The following is a 23,611-nucleotide window of genomic DNA, read 5'->3' on the forward strand; positions in this document are numbered from 1 at the left end:
CATTGATGTTTAACTTTCCAACAGCTTATCTTTGAGGGCTGAAATTTCTCAAGATTGTTCTTAGCCCAGAATTTTTTCTTTTTGTTTTGGGGTGTGGAAAGTTGGGCAAAAATATATCAAAGCATTATTTTATTTTTCGTAGTGTTAAAAATGGTGGTTTTCCTACTTTTCAAATGCTTATCCTACTATTTTGGGAGACAAAAACTCAAAATATTGTTTTGTTTTAGGAGTGCAAATAAAAACACAAATTCAGCCCTGCAGAATATGCCTGTGCCAATGGTCACTTGAAGTCAATGAGGTTGGTTGTGCATAACAGAGCAAAATGGGCCTTTAGATAGTGCAGTGCCACCTAAAAGTGCAGTTTGTGAAATTTGAAAAAAAAACTGAATGAGAAATACATAAAATATAAACCAGTGAACCAGTGTGATACTTTTCGTCCCCATTTAAGAGACTGATTTTTAGCCCTCACAAATACACGCATTTACCCTTTGCAGGCACAAATATGTGTTCACACTTATCCATATATGCATATGTTAGAATTTGCATGCAAAACCATCTCTTTTCCCAATACTTTTCCTAAGTACAAATTTTCACAAAAGTGAAGGCACATGTATGTGTCTGCCCAGCTTTGTGTAGAGAGAAATTGAGGACAAACAGAAACCTGGCTTAAATTGTGCCCTAAGTGTGTGCTGAGTGCTTTTATTCAGACACACTGTCTTGGGTGTTTGTCTAGCTCTAGAATTCTGCATTTTGAAATAAACAGATCTGAGTTTATTTGATGGGTTAGACATTCCATATGTTATTTCTTGAATGTATTTCCTGTAAACATGGAGAAACAGTGCATTTATTTGAATGTCTGATCAATTACAGTTCTTTCTTTTTTAAAAAAAATAAGAGGAAATTAACGAAAACACCTGTATGACTTATCTGAAACTCACAAAAGTCTGGAAATTCATTCATTATTGCCACCACTACGGTAACTCCACCATATTGTATGTATATAATAAAGCATACCAATTGACAACATACAATAGAAAACACAGCATTGTGCACAAGAGGAATTGTGGTTGCTGTAGGAGCTATGTCTTTGTTTGTACTGGTGCTTGGATAGTTAAAATCTCATCCTTAATGCTGCATATTGTGACTGAGCTGTACTGTGGAATTTCCATCTCTTGAACATAAAACCCCCACAGAAGAAGAAATTCTTTAAGGGACAGCAGTAGAAATGAATCATCCGTTAAATTAGAGTAGCCCGTTCACATTGTTACTAGTATATAGACATAGATGGAGAGGTATCACTGGCAAGATCTTTGTGGCGAGACATCCATCAGGACCTGTACCCTTACCTGTAGAGGTTGCTATTGTTTTAATACCACTGAATAGTCCAAAAGAGAAAAGGAGAATAGAGTGAGAATGCAAAAAAAAGAAATAAAACAACCCCGCAGGTTAGAAATCCTTGTAGTCATGCATTATGTACAAAATTATTTTTGTAAAAAATATAAACTAAAATTTTTATTTAATCATTAACAGTGAGCCTCCCTAAACACGGAGAACTTTTTTCTTTCCCCAAGCTATCAAATCAGCTACAGATAGGAGTTTCATATGCTGCTAGTTTAATAAAGGAAATTAAAACTTTATTTGGGGGGAGAAGCTCATCAGTTCTCCCCTCAATAAGTAGATTTTATTCCCATAAATGTTGAGACTTACATCAGGGGAAGAATACTCCCCCAACAATGCTTGCAATGCTCTGTTAGCAATTCACAAGCATGGAGCTGTTCTGGTGATTGAAACAAAACTCTTGTAGAATTTAAACAAAAAGATGCTTTTTAAATGTAGCGGCATATTCCTCCTCAGCTCTATAGATTTGTCTACACTGCAGCCAAGGGTGTGATTTGCAGCTTGTGTAGCTCCATTAGCTGTTATCTAGCTAGCCTGATAAATATAGAAGTGAAGATGTGGCAGCGCAAGTTCAGCCCATCTGTACAAGCCCATCTGACCTCCTTTGGCACATGCTTGTTTGTGCAGCGGGCGCTGAAGCTTGCACTGCAGTGTTCTCATTTCTAATTTTAGCAAGCTAGGTAGAATAGAGCTAGTATGGGTAACACCTGCATATGCTGCAAATCACACCTGTGGCTGCAGTGTAGACGTAATCTTTGAGTCAGAACTCTTTTTGTACCTTCTCATCTATTGTAAATGGGATCTGTCCCACAATCACCTTACTCAGTTGAGGGGGAAGGATGGTCTTGTGATAAATTCACAAGACTTCAGATCAGGAAACTTGGGGTCAGATCTTCAACAGGTATAAATTGGCACATGTACGCTGAAGACACAGTGGAGCTATGCTGACTTACACCAGCTGAGGATCTGGCCCCTGGTTTCTGTCCGTGGCTTTTCTGGACATTGAAGCACTTAGTGGTTAAGTGAGTTGCCCAAAATCAAGTACCAATCTCTTTTTGCCTCTGTTTCCCTATCAATAAAATGTAGACAATGCCTTCCTCCTGCATTTCATATTTGTAAAGTTCTTGGAAATCCTTGAATAGTAGATGCTATAGAAGTACTGTGTATTCTCTTCTTTGCTCCTTTTTCCTCTTCCTCCTATTTGATGTCTTCTCCCAAGTGCTCTTCCACCAACAGAAAGGGGCAGACAAGCAGTATTCTTTAAGACCAGTGGCAATATGAGTCTATAAATTGGCTAATGAGAAGGGACTCATGTATCAGTCTACCGCCCCCCCATCAGTTCTGACAGTGTTGTCCCCCAGGTTCACTTTTTCATGAACTGCCACTACCATGATGCGCAAATGTGAGCCTCCTGCCTCTGTGGCACATCCAGCTGCTGCCACCCACATACCACAATGTCACTAGCTTAACAGAGTGGTGTCAAGAAGTAAGAAAGGTGGGAAATTCCTATGTAACAATTCTAGGAGTAATAATACAAATTTTACATTTGCAATTTCTCCACAGATTGCAAGACAACAGCAGCAGCTCCTGCAGCAGCAACACAAAATTAACCTTCTTCAGCAGCAGATCCAGGTCAGAGATTGTCACCCTACCTATAATTCTTAATTTTCACTTTTCCCTCTTTCTTCCAACCCCTTTCAGTACAGCCAGAGTCTTTATAAGAATCTGTACAAAAAGATGCTGGTATTGTATTTTAAGAAAATGGTTAAGGATGTTACTTGCCATTGAGCACTAAGGGTGGGATTTTGCAAACCTTTACACTTATGATTAACTTAACGCATATTGGAAGCACCATTGATTTCAGAGTGCCATTCACATGAGTAAGGGTTTGCAGGATCAGACTTTGGAACAGTGGCTCTCAGCCTGCGGCACATGCCCTACAGAAGTGTCTGTAGTGTCTCTTGCAATTATTGGGTGGGGAGTTACAGATCTCCTCCAATTCTATCTTGAGTCTTCTGCTGAAACAGTTTTGCCCAGTCTTTGCAGCCAACTTCCCCTTAGGTATCAGGAGAACAGTCTAAAGCATTTAATAATTCTAGAAGGGACTCATTTGAAGCAGGAGCCAGCGAAAGGATTCTGGAGAGCAGCTGAGGAGGTGAGGTCACAAGTGGCTGTGTGCGTGCTCCGTCAGCGAAGAAGGTTGCTAACTCTTGTACCAGAATGTTATGGATATAATTATATTTCATTTTCATCTGATATTGCTTCTTATTTGTTTCTTCATCTTCCTTCCTATGGTAGTATACGTTTTATGCTCTGAGAGTCAATAGCACGTTGTATTTAAAAAGCAAAAAGTTTGTTCCTGCTCTCTGATTTTCCAGTGCACATCACCTAGTTCCTAAAATCATTGATTGTACTTGCTACTAGAGATGGATCCAAAAACCTCAACACGTGAAGAAACTTTGAGACTGGACATTTGTGGCTGGATCTGATTTTTATAATCAGATGATGCACCCTCCTAGATCCAAAAAGCCTTGAACTTTGAGGAAAGTTTAGATCCAGATCCAGTCTTCATGCCTCGGGTCCATCTTTAATATTCAGCGTTGCATAGCAACTGATTTTGTGTGGCATGAGCTGATTTGCACTGATTAAAAATGTGTGTAAGATACAGGGCTGTGCGCAGTTCTTAGATGAGCCATTGGCGGCCACACTAAAATCAATAAGGTAGCATTGTGTGTAAGTCAGAGGATACCTTGGCCCCTAATAAATGCATTGCTATGCTCCATCACATGATCATTTCAAGATGTCACATATCAACCTGAACCCAGAAAAAAATCATTTAACATTATGGTGGGTTTTCTTGTGAATTAAAGTTTAAATCATGCTCTTAGTAAAACTAGTGTAAATCTGTTGACTATAGTGGAGTTGAATGGAGAAGAAAATTTAGACTGGAATAGTTAGGTATTACAATCTGGTCATGAAGTACAATAGAAGGAAACTGAGTTTACCTTCCTTTTGAAAAGTTGGGAGGCAAATAGGGAAGGGCAGACTGCTTTATATAAAGCAAACTCTACCATGGGCATTGGTCATCTTTGATCTAAAACTGAAATCAATCCTGCGCTCTTTTGGAAGATTGAACATTTTGGTCAAGTTTGTTTCTTTAGTTCCACGGTTCTTTGTTTCTCCTTCTCATCTTTATTTTTGGGGACATATGGACAAAGAGAGGCGGGTGCCTGACTGCCTTCTTTGAGAAGGCATTCTGAGGAGGCCAGTTGCTTTCCTATTTCTGAATGCTGTTGTTGACCATATAAAATACAGTACAATATCCCATGGCTCTAAATTCTGTATTTACATGAAGCCAAAATGTTTTGAACTGTTTTTGTATTATAAATTTTATGAGGTAGGTAGGATGGCGTTTTTGCTGGTATTGGAGGGTGTCTTTCCTTTTTGAGTGTGTCAGTTGAGAAAAGTGGACAGCTGGGAAAAGCTGTGATTAGATATGGTAATAAAAGGGCAGAGGTTGAATTTGTAATTCCTTCTCTTACGGCATGCTGTTGTGGCTGTGGGTATCAGAGGGGTTTCTGGACTTGGACTAAAGGTGTGTTGTTAGATTGTGTTTGCTAGACTCCACCACTTTACGCTTCAACTCAATCCATTGGCATGTGTTAAAGTCTACATTGCCTTGTCTATTCTAGAATCTTAGAACATGTTAGTTAGAATGTGGTAGCTAACGCGTTCTAACAAGACATCATCTCTCCTGTACTATGACAAACCCTTGGACTGCTTTTAACCTGAATTGGATGCAAATTTAAAGTGGGAATGGAATATATGTTTGTAAATCTTCCTGTCAGAAGAATGACATCTCCACTTGGCAATGAAAAGGAGTTTTAAATAAGGGTTTGCGCGAAAGAGAGGTGCAGGCCTGGAGTCTTATAAACATAAACCATTCAAACTCTCAGGCTGTTTGAATTGAGGAGCAAAGGCAGTACTCACAGGGGTGATACCATTGCATCCTGACACTATGTTTAGTTCCCTCAGTGGGAACAGTTCCCTCAATGGGGTTTAGATCAGGACTCAGCTCGGCTTCCTTTTTGTTGTAATATTAAAAACATATCTCTTTGCACTACTTATTGTATTTTTTTTCTTGTGTGTTGAGCTTGCACATACTCCTCTTTTTTAATAATACAAATCAGCTTGAGCCCATACTTTTGCTTGAATAATAAATTGAGGTTTTAGTCTCTTGTTTATAAAGAAATATCTGAAGTTTACGTGGGTTTATAACCATGGCACAATCTCTGAGTAGCTAGATATGTAATAATTTATAAAGCATCTCAAATCACTGTGGTAAGTAGATGCTATAGTGTTCTGTTCATTCAACAGCATCAGGATTTCTCTGCCCAGACCTTTCTGTAATCCCTCAGTCTCAGTTGCAGAAAATGGTGGGCCAGATCCTCAGCTGGTTTACAACAGCATAACTCTACTACAGTCAGTGGAGCTACACTGATTTACATTAGCTGAATAACTGGCCCTATCACTTTAGTCCTTTCATAAACTGTGGCAGGCAAAGTACTAGACTTCTCATATAAGACAATTTATAATGCCACTAATCTTTGTTAGAGTCTTGAGATTGGTAGGCCCAGCTTGGACTTATATAGTTTTTTCTTTATGCCATCTCTTTGTAAAGTGCATGCAATTCTTTGTGTTGGTGGGGAGATTTTAAAAAAAACAACTTTATTGCTGCATCTTTAACAAAAGTCTGAAAAACAATACAAGAAACCCTACCATGACAAGTGATGAGAGAGAGAGAGAGAGAAAGAGGAACCAAATTTTAGTTTTAAGTTTCTACTTATGAGCCCAGAGTAAGAGGGGAAGCTGTTTTTATGAACAGTGAGTAAATTGCAAATAATAATAATTATCTAACCCTTTTCTTTTAAGTGTAGAGTGTAAAAATGAAATAGGTCTTCTCTGGGGTACTGGAAAATACAGACTGATAATGAGATATAGAGCCTTTCATCTCTTGAACCCTGACCTAAGTCAGTAGTAAATGAAAGTCAACTCACTACTTATCTGATACTTGTTACTGGCTTAGGAAATGAGTTGATGGCCTGTCTCAACCCATTGTCTAGGGATGTGGATGAAATCGTGATCCTATTAAAGTCAATGAAAGCACGAATTTACCCTGGGTGCCTACTTCACACAAAACACTATCTGGAGCTGGTACCCTTCTTTAGGCAGCTCCATCACAGAGATCAAGGTTTGAAGAGATATGGAGACATCTCATTCCTCTAGAGATGGTTCCTTGGCTTCTGCCCGACTAAAGAACTGTCAGTCTAACCCCTAGTAACACGGCCCCATCCAACTCCCAGTGAAGTCAGTGGAAACAGCCAGGTCAGGTATAAAGTTTTAAAAAAATGTAAATTCTACTACTAATAAAAATAAATATTTTCTTTCCGTGGAATAAACAAACAGTTGGTGGCATAGAGAAATAATAATTCCAGAGGGAAAAAGTAGCTTATTCATTATAAGGAAATGGAGACAGTGGCCCGGTCACTCTACTGTATGGATTACACAAAATGGTCAGTGAGTTTCACGACAGGTTAAGGCTGGTGAAATAAAATTGTGACATGAAAGTCACATGTGCACAGAGGCTGTGGGTTCAGGCTTTTTGACTCTTCCCTAACTAGTCTATCATGCTTCTGTCTCACAGGGCCAGAGTTTTTAAACAAACTGCCTTAGATTTGTTGACATGGAAATGTTCCTATGAAGTTGGGATTGCTATTTGACTTACGTACAATTGAATGATTAGGCTGCAGCAACGAACCCAAACTATTTATGACAAAGGATTCATTTTACTTGAGCCAAATTTCTCTAAACTTATTAGAGTTGTAGTAATTCCAGATAAATTATTACACACACACAAAAACATCTTGTGAAATATTGTATTGAAAACATAATACCTTGTTAAAAAACAAAACAAAACAAAACCCTGACTGACCTGCTGATTTATGACTCCTTTCTCTGAGTGCGCTAAGTTGGAAACATTTCCCTCTCCCATTACACTTACCAAACAAACACCAAAACTTGCAGACACAAGCAGGGATAGATTACAAGGTATATTGCCTCTTTGGAGGACGGGAAATGCTGAGTGTAACTACAGTTCAATTAAAGTATCCACTTCTGTGATGCAGAAGAAAGACGTGATAACGACTTGCGCACAGAAGAATGTACCAGTCGCATGGGTATCCAACTGAAAATACACATCCCCTCTGGTTACACAGAGAGGCAATGTTCATTAGAGCAGGGCTATGGGTTTGTCTGCTTATATGAGTTGGCAGGGTTTAAATAAAAGTTTAATGTTAAACTAGTGCAACTTTGTGTGTAGACTAAGGCCAGGACTCTGTGTTTGACCACAGTTAAAGGCCACCTGTTCTGCAATTTATGCTTTGGAGAAATGGATATCATCATTTTTATCTGCTTTGCAGGGTGCACTAGAACTAATTTGTAAGGGGCTTTATATATATTCTCCATGTGTTTTTAATGCCATTTTAGAGACGTGAAAATGAAAAGGTATTTTTCTTACTGATTTCCATTTGCCCAAGTATTGAGTTCATCCTGATCTGCTTTCCCTGGACCTGCTCTTCCAGTGTATCTGCTACTATTTTTTTTGTAACTCTTTCATTTTGCACGAGCAGCCCCGATAATGCCAACTTGTTTTTCAGAACAGATCCTTAGCTGACTGTAGCTGCAAGAGCAAGCAGAAGAGTACTGCTCTGTTGGACCTTCAAATATTGGGCTAGATTCTGCCCTTGTCCTTCACAGCCATGCTAGGGAGAAACTCATCCTCACCTCCACCAGCTCCTCCATGCAGCCACAGAACACCTACTGGCACCAGCTGGCAGGCTGTCATGGAGCCAGGGCTCCCAAGGCTGCTGGGAATCCTGGTCAGTGGCATCTTGCCTGGCAGTGAGCTTGGGAGCTGAAGTTTCCCATACTCTCCCCCCATTTCCCCAGAAGACAGCCTGAGGGGCTATCCAGGATTCCTGAGGATCCACGCACACCCAACTTCCTGGCTGCCGTCCCATTATCAGCCCAGGGGTTCCTCCCCTCCTGTCATTAGTCAAGGGATTTAACCCCCACCCACCCCCCGCTTCCCAGGAGCAGCACTGGCAGATAGGGAGATCTGGGACAGGCGGCAGCAATACTGGTATGAACCCGAATCAAAATATTCCCATTCATGGGGAAATTCTGAGGTTTGAGGTTTCAAAATCTTGAGCACTTGGAATTTCCGGCAGGATGGATATCTGATTTCTGGCCAGCCCTATTAAAAAATCTAGCTATAATTTTTTTGCAGAGAAAGTGGAGGGAGTTTAGGAGTGTTTTAGCTTTCTCTGCCACACAGAATTTTGAAAAGATATAGGTTAGAAATGTCACAGAGTTGTCATTAAAACAGTCCAAACAAGAAAAGACAATGGACTGATTCTAGCTTTACATAAGTATATAAAAGCAAACTGATTTCAGAATGCTTTATGTATCATGATTTGCCACACAGATGTTAATTTGGGTGAGTAATTTTTGTTTGTTGGCATTTGGGTATTTTGTTTGTTTAACTGCTCAGGTGAGCAAGCCTCTGTTATCCAGAGTTTACGGAATGATCTTTAGCCCTAATATTTCATACTGTTTGTATGTAACAATTCTCTTCGTATTTCTTTTAAGTAAAACAATGAGATTTTGATTAGTTTGCTATAATGTTTCAAAGAAAATATAGGCAGTTTGGAGGCAGCAGTTGCTTGTTATGGAACACAAACTGTATATAGTACTGTAAATTTACTTGGCAACGTAAGGAAATGTCCCAACAAACTTGCACTTTAAATTTTCCTGCTGGCACAGTTCAGCCTTCTTCATATTCGGTGCTCAGCTGAAAGGCAAACATCAACAGTGTACCACAAGGGATAAATCCTGTGAGCAAAGAGGCTTTGTGCCATAGGTGCAGCCACTGCTGGGGATCGTGGTGATGTCTCCTCTCAGCTCCTTATTATCCTGTTGATGCCTGCTTCGGGGCAGCCTCAGGACTGGTGAAGTTTCACTCTTATTTATTTTTTTAATGTGGTTGCAACTCTGCTTTGCACAGAGAATTTTTAAGGGGTAAAAGTGTTTCAATCTGGTCATATGCTGTCCCTGCCCCAGGACTCCATTTCTGAATTCCTGAGGAAAGAGTGACCTCAGAGCAGTGCTCCACAGTCCCATGACCTCCTTGCAGCTTGCCAACTAGAATGATGCTAATTCCTCTGTATTTAGGGGACCTCCACACATATTAGGGAGAAGTAGGGACAGAATGTTGCCCTTGTCATCCAAGACATCAAACTAAGGGCCTGATTCAGTTCCCATTGAAGACAATGGAAAGGTTGTCATTGATATAACTGGGAGGTTTGTTCCCACCATTCTTCCTCCCTATTCTGCAAAAATGCTTTCAGAGCTGGTTCAGTCCATTGAGCCAATTTGTTTTTGTTTTGTTTTTCTCCGTTGCAAATATGGTTTCAAGAATCCAGGTCTCTTTGCTAGCTGAAATTGCAGTCAAACCCAATGGGCTCATAGACTGGGGATCTTGTGTTCAGTTTCATCATGTGTCACGAGCAGCTGTTTTCCTGCATCTTGTAAACATGGGCCTACTGGATTCACTGAGACAGGCCCATGAAGAAGTCGCATTGCAGCCTTTCCCATGACTTTGCAACCTTTTCCCAAACAACTGAGGTTACTGGCAAAGCAGCTATTCAATTGTTTTTCACAGAGGCTCTGCAGCTGATGTCCTCTCAGTTATCATAATAGGACTTGCAGAAAAACCCTTGGGAACCTCAATTATTTAGAAAGAGAGAGAGAGAGAGGAGGAAAGGGTCAAGATGTGGAAAAGGAGGAGTGAAAAAAAATCTAAGCTAGAAGTCAGAGTCTAGGCTCTGAGTGAATTAATCTTTTCCTTATGTCATCACATGTACAGCAAGTAACGTGTGTGTTGCTGAAGAGAGTGATGCATTTACCATAGACAATCTCTGGGTCTGCAGCTCCTCCATTATTGTAAAAGTTAATTCAGTGCTAGTGAAAGATGCCAAATGGGCAATCCTCTGTTTATTCACAGAGCAACCTTCCATCAGTCAAAGCCACAGAGATCACTTCTAGAAGCCAGAGAGTAGTTCACTGTCAGGCTTGTCTACACTCAGGCTATAGACAAACTTCAGCAATCAGTGTAGCTGTACTGGTGCTGACTCTAAGCATATTCAAAGGAAAGCTGGGGTTCAGTTGAACTAGTTGAGGTTTTAGGGTTAAATCATGATTAGGTCAATCAGTACAAACCCTGGCTTGTCTTTGTCTACACTTCATGTAGCTGCCCCACTGCTGACCCTAACTGCTGAATTGGTGCTTTTTCCAATATTCCCAGCCTAAGCATTCAAGAATCAAGAAGTAGGTCCCAAAAACTTGTGGGATTGACTTTAAAATCATGGCATTTTAAAGAATTAACTTCCTTTTATTTGCCTTCTGATGTTGGAGGCTTTAAGTATCACAGTTTCCAGCTTTCCCCCACAACCATGAGGGTTAGAAGCTTACTTAAAACAAAACAAAACAAAAAAAATCATGGTTCCAGGACCTGTGGTTATGAGAAAAACACTGAATACCATAAAACTCACAGTACAATCACCAGAGCTGCCAAAACTATGAAAAAAGGCCTCAGTCCTGGGTCTTTCAACTGAGGTTGCCAACCAGGTCTTCTGTTTTCAGTGCCCCGTCTTTCTAGCTTCTCTTCCAGATTCTGTCTCCAATTTTGTAGTTTGTCTCGATCGTGCCACACCCTCTTTGGCTGCCATCCCCAGTACCCCTGCTTCCAGCATCCCTGCCTTCCACATTACTAAGCTATCTCCCTGCCAGGCATCTTTCACCAGCTGCTTTTGTCTGCCTAGCCTCCCTTTCCTTCTCTCATTCCTACTCAGTATTCCATTGGCTTTTGTAACTGGTTTCATCATTGGCTACAGAGAGTGTGACAAATTTCTAATGTTTTTGGTTACAATCAGTGTGTGTCTGTGTATGTGAATGCACTGCAAGCAGCAAAGGTACAAGAGGGAGAAAGAAAGTGGTGTTGCCCATTGAACTCTCATAGGAACAAGAACTTTAGTACATTGCAGGATCCCAGTCTCACCCGTATGGTGAACGCGCAGTCATGAGCAGTTTTGTTGTGCAGCCAAAAAAGGCGGCGACAGCGGCTGCAGTAAGGTAAGTCGGGAGATAATAAAATTTTTACTGCTGGCTGGCAGAGGTGTTTCGGATGTGTTTTCTTTATATCTTCTTCCGCCCCTAATTGAAGATGCTTTAAAATTGAATGACTAGCAGTCAAAATGTGTTTGCTTCAAGCTGAGAAGAAAAATGCTGGTGTCTCTGCTTCCAAACTGATTGCGCTTTGTACACAACTGACAGCCACAGTCACTTTGAGTGACTGATAAGTGGGAAGCTTTGCCACTTATCAAGGAATGCACACTGAAAAGAAAAGACTGGAGCCATTCAGATGCTTTGGCATGTTCAAAATAACATCTCACATCAGTCAGACTTGGAGGCACTAGAAGACATTTCAAAATAAACTTTATATCCATCCATCTTTCTATCTAGAGGCAAAGATTCAATTTAACAGACAAATCAGTGTGCGGCATCGCATAGATTCTGAAAAAGAGAACATCATTATAAGGGTCACAAGTTGTAAGATGACTCAGCTAGCTACATGATTTGAGAGCATTTGTTGTTGGGTCTTACCTCTCTAAGCAGCCTAAATTTGAAAATTCATAACCACAGATCTCTACAGTGATTTCTTCAAATTGTGGAATTTCACCCTTGTAGGCCAAGCGATGCTTGATGATATTTACAGTTTATATAGCACCTTCCATCCCAAATAATCCCACAAAACTATGAGCCAAATCCTGTCATGATTTATACCACATGCAATAGTATTGACTGACTAAATGCTATGTGCTGGGACAGCATGGCATTATTATTATTAATGCTATTATTTACCAATTTGTATTTCTTGTAGCACCTAGGAGTCCCCATTGGGGACCGGAATCCCATTGTGCTAGACATTGTACAAATACAGAACAAAAAGACCGTCCCTGCCCTAGAGAATGTACAGAGTATAAGACAAGAGACAATAGATACAGCCAGAGAAAGAGAGAACAATGAGACAATACTGTCAGCCTGATAGACAGTGATCTCAGCACACCAACAACTTAACGTGTTGTCAAGGTTTTCGTAGGCCTCACAGTAAAAGAGGAGAGTTTTATGAAGGGTTTTGTGGAGGATATTGCATTAATTTAGAATATAATTTGGTCCATTATGTTCACTTAGGAACCACTGTGTCAGTCAATGAATTGAAGCCATTTCTGGGATACAGCATGGCAGCTATTGATTGCCACATGACAACAATGATTTACAAGGGAGAATGGTGAAAAATATTGTGGATGGGAGTTTCAAAATCCCTCTGCTTTGGCCTGACTTCCCACTGAAGGCAACGGGGGTCCTGCTTGACTTCAGCGAGAGCAAGCCACCAAAGCTGAGCTTTTTTTCGCAAACTCCACCAGGTATCTAATTTTAAATATTTATTCCATTTTTAAAATAACATTTAACAAATGTCTCATCATCCAACACATAAAAATGGTTAAAAACCCATTCTCCCCTTCCTTGCCAACAAAACTACACACATTCATACCATGTCAAGAGCTTGAGGGGAAAAATTGGGAACACTGGTAGACAGTCACCACCATTGTAAGCTCTGTGTCGTCTAACCCTCAGCTGGTGACTCATGGGCTTTTCAACAATGTTAAATGGTCATGACTTCATTTTGACAGCTGGCAGCACTTTACCCTAAACACCCTGCTACTGTGGATCAGTAATGACTCATAGGGAAGGGTCTGGTAACACCTACTGAATCATCAGTATCACTGTCTGTGTCACCCTAAAGTCTCCTTAGACATCTCTCATTCAAAGATTGACTATGCCCAATCCTTTGTAATTTGAGACATGATGTGATCATTACTAAGGTAGTAGGGATATTGGCTGCAAGGAGTCTGATGGACACTACTTTATCTCTGGTGTTCTCTTGCTAGTGGTGCATCAGCATATTGTTGCTGGATTGCCCAGCGTAACTTAGAATCATAGAATATCAGGGTTAGAAGGGACCTCAGGAGGTCATCTAGTCCAACCCCCTGCTCAAAGCAGGACCAATCCCCAGACAGATTTTTGTCCCAGATCCCTAAATGGCCCCATCAAGAGTTGAGCTCACAACCCTGGGTTTAACAGGCCAATGCTCAAAGCACTGAGCTAACTTAAAGCAATAGAGGAATTCCTTCAACATTTTATTTATAACAACGACGACAACAACAAATACAGTGATTTAATGGCTTGAGTGATAGTGACCAGACAGGACAGTTTATGTTAGTTCTGACTTTGAAATTGAAGAGATGGATGGAAGCTGTGATCTCTGTCCAGAAATCAAGGGATGAGCCAGAGAGCAAATTATAGAATGAAATATCTTGCTAGTCTGCTTCTAGTTTATTTTATTTTTACAATATTTAGTGCAGATTCATGCCACAAAGGGAGAATTCAACTTCAGTGTGAGATATACATGTGCATGCACACCTCAATGGGTAAATAATTGTAATTTACCATTCCAGATGTTTTTCTAAGGCTTTGTCTACACTGGACTTTTCTAGGTAAAACTTTTGTCACTCAGGAGTGTGAAAAAACGTCTCCCCCCATGAACGACAAACGTTTTACTAATGAAAAGTGTGAACAGCTCTTTGTCAGTGGGAGAGCTCTCCTGCCGACAAAGCTATTGCTGCTTGTTGAGGGTGGAATTATTTTGTCGGCGGAAGAGTTCTCTCCTGCTGACAAATCGTGGCTAAACTGCGCACTTTTTAGTGGCACAGCTGAGTCACTAAAAGGTGTGTAGTATAGACATAACCTCAGATTAGTTAGAAATCTGTGTTGTGTGTACTGAATAAGTAGACTGATATTCCTGTGCTTACAAGTTTAATTTAATTAAAATAAAATTCAACAATAAGGATAATAAAGTAACAGAAAATAAAATAAAGACCGTTATAATATGTAATAACAAGAATTGAATGGGGTAAATTTAACTTGCAATGTTCAAAGTTTATCAAAAAAATCGAATTCAATATATGTAATACATAGTAATCAAAGTATTATTACGAAGTGTACTTAACTCTATTCTGGCAAGACAGCTTTTGTCTGGATGCTTTGTAGGTCAATAAAGCTTATATCAATAGTAGTAATAACTTTCAATAACAGCTATCAGAATTATCTCTGAAGATGGAAATTCAATCATTTAAAAATTAGTTTCTTATAAAATGTCAATTCAAAGTCAACTTGAACAAAAATTCAATTTTTAGTCAAGCTATGATATATAAATGACATTAAAATAATTTTAAGTTGCATATCAAGCACTTAAAAGTTAGGAAATGCTAGAATTTAGCTTGCCTGGGCAACCTTAACTTGGTCCTGTTTATGTCCATCCTGTGTGCTAATGAGGCCGGGGTCCTCCAAAAAGAATAGTATATAATCATGTAATTAAAAACTGAATCATAACGCATATATGCAATGGGGCCAAATTAAGATTGCACAGGCAACTCTCAGTGTGACATTTCCTAATTTAAAAGTGCTTGATTTTGCAACCTAAATAATGTTATTTTAGTGTCTTTTTTATACTGTAATTATTTGTGGGGGGGGGAACAAAGCTAAAATCAAATTATGTACAGCTGTAACAAACCTGAACTTTCAGCACAGTACTGTCACTTGAGGTACCGGACTAACTATGTTAACTGCTAGAAGGAGAAGACTTTTATCTCAGAGCAGAAAATGGGATGCTGGCACTGTGTGGTAGGTCCAGGAAGTGGTTAGAGAGAACCTAGTCCTTCCCCCTTCTCCCCTCTCTTTGTTCCCACCTGGCCCACGTGGAGCCCCTTGGAAGGAGAGGACGCTGAGGTAGGGTTATGTATGTGTGCAGAGGGGGAGACTAGATTCCCTTCCCCACCCTGCTTCAGCTGTTCTGGCAGCTCTCAACGATTCCCAGAACAGCATTTTCCTTTGGAGAACAAGCAAGAAAAGGGAAATGATAACTTTTAACAGTTTATAATTCAGCTGAACCTGAAAAGGACAAAGAAAAGACATTTCTCTAGCCCAGGGATTTTCTCTCTGCTGAATTTCATGGGCTGCTGCAAACAGTGGAGGTATTACAGTTCCTGAAAAAATGAACCCAAGAATCTTTATAATGGAGAGTGTTAGATAACCTAAATTTAAGGGTCTGTACCAACTCCCCTTAGGATAATATTCACTCTGAATGGGTTTACTGCTCCTTTCCAATTTCTTCTGAAATTCACCTGTTAGGTATAACCACAGCTAATTTATTGATTAACCCTTTCCTTCTAGTTTATGATACCTCTGTGTTTTAACCAATATCAGAAATAAAGGTAGATTCCCTAGGATTCTAATCCACAAATCATTAATTCAAGTAGTAACTTTCTCTACACTGTTGACAGCTACAGCTGGCATCAGACTATTTAACTCTTTAAACTATATGTTGCCTGGCATACTACTTTATCTTTTACTCTGCATATAGACTCCAATTTCCTTTTTATGCAGTAGTGAGTTGTACTCAATCCCCCTACACATTGCATGTGCTGAGTTTCAGGGTCTAGGTGCACTTAACACTTATGTACTAAGGATTTTTTCTAGTTGCCTTAAGTGAAGCTTGTCTTTTGGGCGCAAATAAACATACAGTTAAGTGGCTGCAGTAATTAAACACACATATACCTTATGTATCTGAGTATACATTTTTGGCTTACCTTAAAATAATCAAGTCATTATCTGGATAATAGTACATATATATTTATAAGACTGATTTGAAAAAGCATGTAAAAATGACATGCTTAATTTTAGGTACGTGCTTCAGTGGGACTTAAGGATATGCTTGGAATATGTCTGCTTCCTAAATTAGCACCTAAAAGTCATTGATACCAAATTACAGCTGATGTCAACTGTGAATTATTCAGCTTTATGAGTTCTCCAGCTAATCTGAGCATTCTTGTTCAGTTGAAATATTGGCAAACAGATAGACTCCTTAGTTCACTTCAAGATGTTGTGCCAGCCATTGTGTTTACTAGTGATGGAAGCAGGTTTCTTTGTTCATGGACTGAAAGAAAGAGATGGTCAAATAGTGTAGATTCAATTTTTGTCAAATTTGATTTTTTTATTACAATTTCAAATTTTGATGGGGGAAATTTCTGATTCTCTCTTCCTCTCGTCTCTCTAATTTTTGATGGTACTACACTTCAATAACATGTCTATTTTGCAACAGAACTTAATGTTACTAACAGGAAAGGTCTTTTGCTCTCTGGGTTATCTTATTGATTATTTGATCGGTCCATGTGTTCTTTGACTTCAGAGCAGAATGCAAAGGTATGGATGCCAAATAGTCCCTCGTGTGTGCAGTTGAGAAGTGCACCCTATTTGTTTCATTCTCCTCTGATCAAAGGTCTTCAATAAATTGGCACTGAAGACGTATTTCTTGGGGCATTTTTCAAGAGTCCAGTTTCCTGAGTCATAAGTTTTCTTTTTAGATGAGACTTCCCATCAAGGTGCACAACCTTACTCACACCTGTTTACCTTTATCTTTTTTGTTAAGGTAGCTTTGATTTATGTCTGTTCAGTAGAATCAGAACATCAGAGAGATTCATGCTATAGCTAGTCTACTGACATAAAATAAAATGCTGTATCCTACAGTAATAATATTGAAACCTATATTCAAAGAGAAGAATGAGGAAAGCCATCACACTACATATAATGCATGAGCCACACGTGTAGATGTCATGATTTGTTGGAATCAGAAGCTTGCCTTCTTCTGCATGTCTTTTCTGATGGTCATTTGGACTCAGTATGCTTTCAGCACAAACTCTTGCAAAGGTTCCCATGGGAGGAAAAATTTTCCATTGTATTATTTGTAAAACAAATGATCTTTTCCCCTGAAGCTAGACTCCAGCAAGTTTATTCTGCCACTTAGGGATATCTTAGGAGGTTCCTGTCCTTTCTGGTGCCTAGGAAATTCATACTTTTAACAAGCACAGATATTTATATTGTATTTATTGCCATCATATAATCTCTGATGTTTCCCCTCAAGTATAACGAATTGTGGTTTTCCTCAGCTGTTGATTTGATACGATTCTAGCCCCTCATTTAGAGAGAGCTTTGCCTCTCCAGTTCCTATTGTTTGAACCACGGCCCCTTTTCTATACCTATTGTTTGTTTTTCTTTTGTTGTTGTCGTGCATAACAGGTGTTTCTTTCACACAGCTAAGGCAACAAGGCAAGGGCTTCCTCTGTGGTTGATCCCTTGAGACTTTAATCAAACTCTTCTTTGTAATAAAAATGCCATTGCCTTTTTATGAATTGCACATGTAATCTGTATGTGCCCAACTACCCTCAATCTCTTTGCCTTCACTGCTGTAGTCTGTCTCTCTTTTTCTCCGTGTGTTTTGTTTCTTTCTCTCCCTTTCCCTCTATACTTGATTCCCTCTAAGCTTTCTGGTACTGCACTCCTTCACAACTCAGGTAGAGCCCTGAGAGCAGATTGAAAAAGGGCAAAATGCTCCTACAGAAATCATTCACTTTATCAATATTGTTGGTTCCTTTCTCCACAAATACCATTGTCAGATCGCTGAGAGAACTATCTCAGGGGGATCTGGCCAATCTTTGTGGCAATTATGTACTTACTAGAGAGGGAAATGAAGCAGAAACCTCTCTACAAATTAGGAAAACAGTCCAGAAAGCAGGGGACAGTCCACTACTTAATAAGCAAGGCAAGTATTTTGCTATCCACTTCATCATGTATTCCAGATAGTCCTGTTGATAATACCTACCACTGACTTACTGTTGCTGGGAGTGGCTCAGGCCTGGTCTATACTACGCGTATAAATCGATTTAAAGAGCGTTAAATCGATTTAACACTGTACCCGTCCACACTACAACGCCCTTTATATCGATATAAAGGGCTCTTTAAATCGATTTCTGTACTCCACCCCGACGAGAGGAGCAGCGCTAAATTCGATATTAACATATCAGATTACGGTTAGTGTGGACGGAAATCGACGTTATTGGCTCCGGGCGGTATCCCACAGTGCACACTGACGCTCTGGACAGCAATCTGAACTCGGATGCAGCGGGCAGGTAAACAGGAAAAGCCCCGCGAACTTTTGAATTACATTTCCTGTTGGCCCAGCGTGGAGCTCTGATCAGCACGGGTGGTGATGCAGTCTCAAATCCAAAAAGAGCTCCAGCATGGACCATACGGGAAGATACTGGATCTGATCGCTGTATGGGGAGACAAATCTGTTCTATCAGAGCTCCATTACAGAACACGAAATGCCAAAGATTGAAAAAAATCTCCAGGATACACAGCACTGCGTGACAAGCGTAACGGAAGCCAGAGACTCAAATGGACGCTCATTGATGAGGGGTACTGAGGATCCAGCTATCCCACAGTCCACAGCAGTCTCTGAAAAGTTTGCATTCTTGGCTGAGCTCCCAATGTCTGTAGGTTCAAACACAGTGTCTGGCGTGGTTTAGGGAATAGCCTCTCAGTTTCCTCCACCACCACCCACCACCACCACGTAAGAAAAGGGAAAGAAATCATTTCTTGACTCTTTCAATGTCACTCGTGTGTAGCTGAATGCTGCTGGTAGACGCGATGCTGCAGCAGTGAGAGCATATCCGCTCCTCTCCCTCTCCCCCTCCCTGGTGGTAGACGGTGCAGTAGGACTAGTAACCGTCCTCATGAATATCTAACATGTTGACATGAGGGCACATTCCTGGTTACTCCAGTAGAATAGGACGAAGCTGAATAAATAGCTTCATCAGCAACTGGGGGGCTTCAGCCCCCCTTTTCCGTGTAGAAAGATTCTGTACTGCCGGACTGTCATAAGCACGCTGAGGCTCTCTCCCCACACCGTTAAATGTCACTGCCTGGACTATTCGCCGCGGAGGCTCCTCCCCTCATTTAATGTCACAATCATCATTTCTTGATTCCTGCATTCTTATTATTCATACACAAATGGGACAGGACACTGCACGGTAGCAGTGAAGGTTGGAGAGGAACAACGGGTGGGTTGTTGCAGGGCGCCCCTGTGATACTGCACAGAGCAGCTGTGACTCTCTGATACACTGGCTCAATACACGCCCTTACTCTAGGCAGGATGACGTCATTTTAGAACATAAGGGAGGGTTGACTCGGGAGTCAATCCCAATTTTGCTCCCCTTTGCGTTGGCACTCGTGATTTCAGCCAGGGCACCCATGATACGAGCGGACAGACGAGGGAGAGATACCAGTCATTTCATTGCCAGTTATCGGCAGTAGAACGTACAGAACCGACTGGGTAACCATCTCTGCTATCATGGCAAAAGCAGGTGAATGCTGCTGTGTAACGTGGAGTACGCCTCTCTGTCGTGCATCCAGCTACACAATACGGTTGCGGAAAAAAAAAAGCTGAACGGGCTCCTATGGTCTGTCGTGCTTATGGCGTTGCCATGCAATCCAGGGAAAAATGCGCGAAAGGATTGTCAGCTGATGTTTTCCCGGAGGAAGGATAGGAATGACTGATAACATTTACCCATAACCACCCGCGGACAATAATGATTCATCCCAGAATTCCAAGGGGCGGGGGAGACTGCGGGAACTATGGGATAGCTACGGAAGAGCTACCCACAATGCAACGCTTCAGAAATCGATGTTAGCCTCGGACCATGGATGCACAACGCCGAATTACTGTGCCTAGTGTGGCCGCATGAAATCGAATTTATAAATATCAGTTTTATAAAACTGATTTTAGCTAATTCGATATTATCCCGTAGTGTAGACGTGGCCTCAGTGCCAGCAAACTAAATTTTCTGGTACTGAAATGTCACCTTTGAAGAACAGATGTTCTTTAGGGGATTGTGATTCAGCTGGCAGGCATCTTTGGACTCTCTAGACAGTGGACATGAGTAGGTTAGAATCTGCACATCTTGTCACTAAATTACATAGCTTTTAATCTTCTTGGTTTAGTTTTTGTTTAAAATGGAGTCTTCCTAGTCATCAGTGTCATCTGATTGTCCCTTTTGATTTTAAGAAAGCTGGAGGAGAAAGGCAGAAAGGTGGCAGCATTTTAGCAGAGTGTGGGTAGCCTGGCCCAGAGCTGATCTAGCAGCATCTTGTGGTAAAGTTGATGACTTGTGGAATAGTCTATACATCTCATGCGCTACTCCTCATGCAAAGCATCCATTGGAAAAACCCCAAAATATGACCAGGTGCAAATGTACAATAGACACCGTAGATGTGATGCATATCCAGGGAACTCTGCCAGATGTAGTGGGATAGAGATGCAACAATCCACAGACTCTGCAACACTTGCAGAGGTGCTGCATGTGGACATGCTGTACTGTGAACACATTGCACTGGTGCAGCTTGCACCAGTTGTGTCACAGCCAGGGCAAGTAGGTATCCAGTGAACTAATGTAGGGAAGAGTTTTCAGTCTGAAAGTTGTGTCTTTTCAGTGATGGCCACTCCATTTCTGCTTACAGCTCTCCAATTGATTTGTTCACCTGACAGATTTTCCTAATGCCAGCTGCAATATCAGTGTCTTAAGGCTGTGCCTGCGCTATGCATTTTTTCCTTCAAAACAACCCCCTGGTTCAAGTTGAGTGGTAGTAGCAGCAATGGGAGACTGGTCACTGACATTTTAACCACCATATCATTTAGCCTTGCAACAGTGACAGCATTTGTGGGAAATTTTAAGGGGAAAAAAAAGTCTAGTGTCGGCACAGCCATAGACAGACACTATATGATACAAATAATCAGATTTTTTTTACTGGATTTTCTGTGCCAAATACATGTGTTTTTAGGATGCTTAGGGCCCAATTCTCCATTTCCTCCAACTAGCGTGCACTGTTACCAGATCACAATGGTATCATTTTACATCCACTTTGCACTAGGTTTAATGATTAAACAAGGAGCAGTACAAGGAATAATCAGGCCAGAAGAATTCAGCAATTTAATATGCTCCCTACAACTCCTTCCTCATGTGAAATCCATATATTTTTTAAGGAACCTAATCGAAGCACAAATAAATACAAAAAAAAAAAAACCTTAAGGAAAGAAAAAGTTGTTCTAAATGCAGCCATATTGTAACATCATGCAAACTCAGTTTGCGAGCAGATTTTTAAAGAGAAGATTAGGAGAATTCTCTGAGATGCTTTTCACCCATTTTTCTTCCTTACATCACGTCCCTGTCCCTGTCCCCTCAGGAATGCCCCATATCACCTTGCAATGAGCCTTCTTTCCACCAAAGTCGAGGGAGGTGAGGGAAGCTCTGTTGGAAGCCTGTCATCACTACTCTTGGATATGGCAAGCTAGGGATGCTTCATGAGACACATGAAACCCACCTGCCCAGAAATGAGCTTCTCAACTGTGCGCTTTAAGAAGGCTTTGCATTTGAAAGACTGATTTTCTTCATTTTGGGACTATCACTCAGGGGAAATGTCAAAAACATGGAAGGATAAATACCTAGTTATATTAAAAAAAAAAAAAAAAAAAAAGGCCCTCTGAAATTATCTGCAGCCTCCATGTTTTGCGAGGTTTTACATCGGGGTGGCAAAGTCACGGTGTGTTGACACAGTCTAATGTGCAGTGACATAATACCTGGAAAACGGAGACAGTGAGAGGCGCAAAATCAAATTTATCTGAGTTTTCGCAGGAAAAGAAGGGATTAAACTTTGCTGGTTAAAATATGGATTTTTTTTAACAACTATCCTAGTTTGATTGAGATAAACCTACTCAGATCTAATTCTATCCTGTCCCTGGAAAAAGTGGGCCTTAAGATGTTGAGCCTATTTGCGCAATCCCTTTTTCTAGAAATAAAGATTAGAGTAGGAAGTTTGGTCCTTATCTCTAAGGTTCTTATTCCTTCAGAAGGAAACTGAAATGCCTATGTGAAGGACACTTTCTTGAACTCTTGATTTGTCTTCATTCAGATTATTTCAGAACGCTTCAGCAATATAGATTTCCCACAATGCTCAGTTCTTTGTGTTTTACATATCTCAGAGGCACTACATGAATTTCCTTTCTTTCCATTAAGCAGCGGGAAAGAGATGCCAAAACCCTATAGTGAATCTTACAATTTAAATGTCATCGTATATGCACACACAAACTTTGGTTTTTACCATTCCCCAACCCAAAATTACTGGATCTGATTCTCAGCTGCCTTACATCTGGTGTGATTGTTTATGCTTATGCAAAATGAGTGTGAAATTCTACTCCTGTGATTTAGTAGCACTTTGAATATGCTTTCACAGGTATAAATGATGATACAAGATGCAAAATGGTGGAGAATCAGGCCTTCTGTGATTATATATATTTTGATTATTGCACATTAACTTAAATGTCCCCCTTCACCATGTTAGAAACCAAACCACAAAATAATTGTGCTAGAGTAGGAAAACTAAGAAAAGAAGCAAACAATAAATTGATGATGAATCTGACCCCGTCTAGTTCAAGGATCAAAATCTCCACTGGCATAACTCCATTGAAGTAACTAGAGTTCCATCTGCAGAAAATTTGACCCTATCTATCCAAGCTGAGTAAAAAGTAAACAACCACCTTAAGTGATGAAAAATAAATAAGTGGCCAAATTCAGTTGTTGATTCACACCAGTTTAAGTGAAAGTAGGAATTGGCCCTATAGTTACATATTCTTGGTTTAATAGTAATCTGTGTTTTATTATTATTGTAAAACACGTTACGGACTTTTTAACATATGCACTTGTTTCATCTTGAGTGTCCTTTTGACTCCATGAAAAAAAAAGTCTGAAATAATCTCACGGCAAGCCACATTTAATTCATTATCCTCCTACTCTCTTCTCACCTTGACCACTGTTAAGCTTTTATTCAGTTCTGGCTGTGTTAAGCTGTACTGAATGTCAGTGGGAAGCCTGCCCATGTTGTTCATCTAGATTGATCTGCTCCAACTCAAGAGGGGCTCATTCATTGAGGCTGTTTCTATTCAGTTCTGGATACTTACCTGCTTTCGTGAAAAACTTAATGCTCTGGTTATGTAAGCTTGGTGCTTGTTCTTCTTAAAAACACAAGT

General features: G+C 40.4%; 1 protein-coding gene across 7 annotated transcripts in view; it reads left to right on the forward strand.

Moving 5' to 3' along the window:
- The window catches only part of SOX5 (SRY-box transcription factor 5), an 881,700-nt gene that overhangs the window by 682,089 nt on the left and 176,000 nt on the right, over positions 1-23,611 (forward strand). For all 7 annotated transcript variants that reach the window (XM_075069816.1, XM_075069799.1, XM_075069812.1 and 4 more), the window contains one exon: positions 2,962-3,030. In XM_075069816.1, the coding sequence (XP_074925917.1) occupies positions 2,962-3,030 (69 nt within the window). The remainder of the gene's footprint in view (positions 1-2,961; positions 3,031-23,611) is intronic.

The sequence above is a fragment of the Chelonoidis abingdonii genome, chromosome 1 (assembly GCF_003597395.2).
Source record: "Chelonoidis abingdonii isolate Lonesome George chromosome 1, CheloAbing_2.0, whole genome shotgun sequence".
Classification (NCBI taxonomy): domain Eukaryota; kingdom Metazoa; phylum Chordata; order Testudines; family Testudinidae; genus Chelonoidis; species Chelonoidis abingdonii.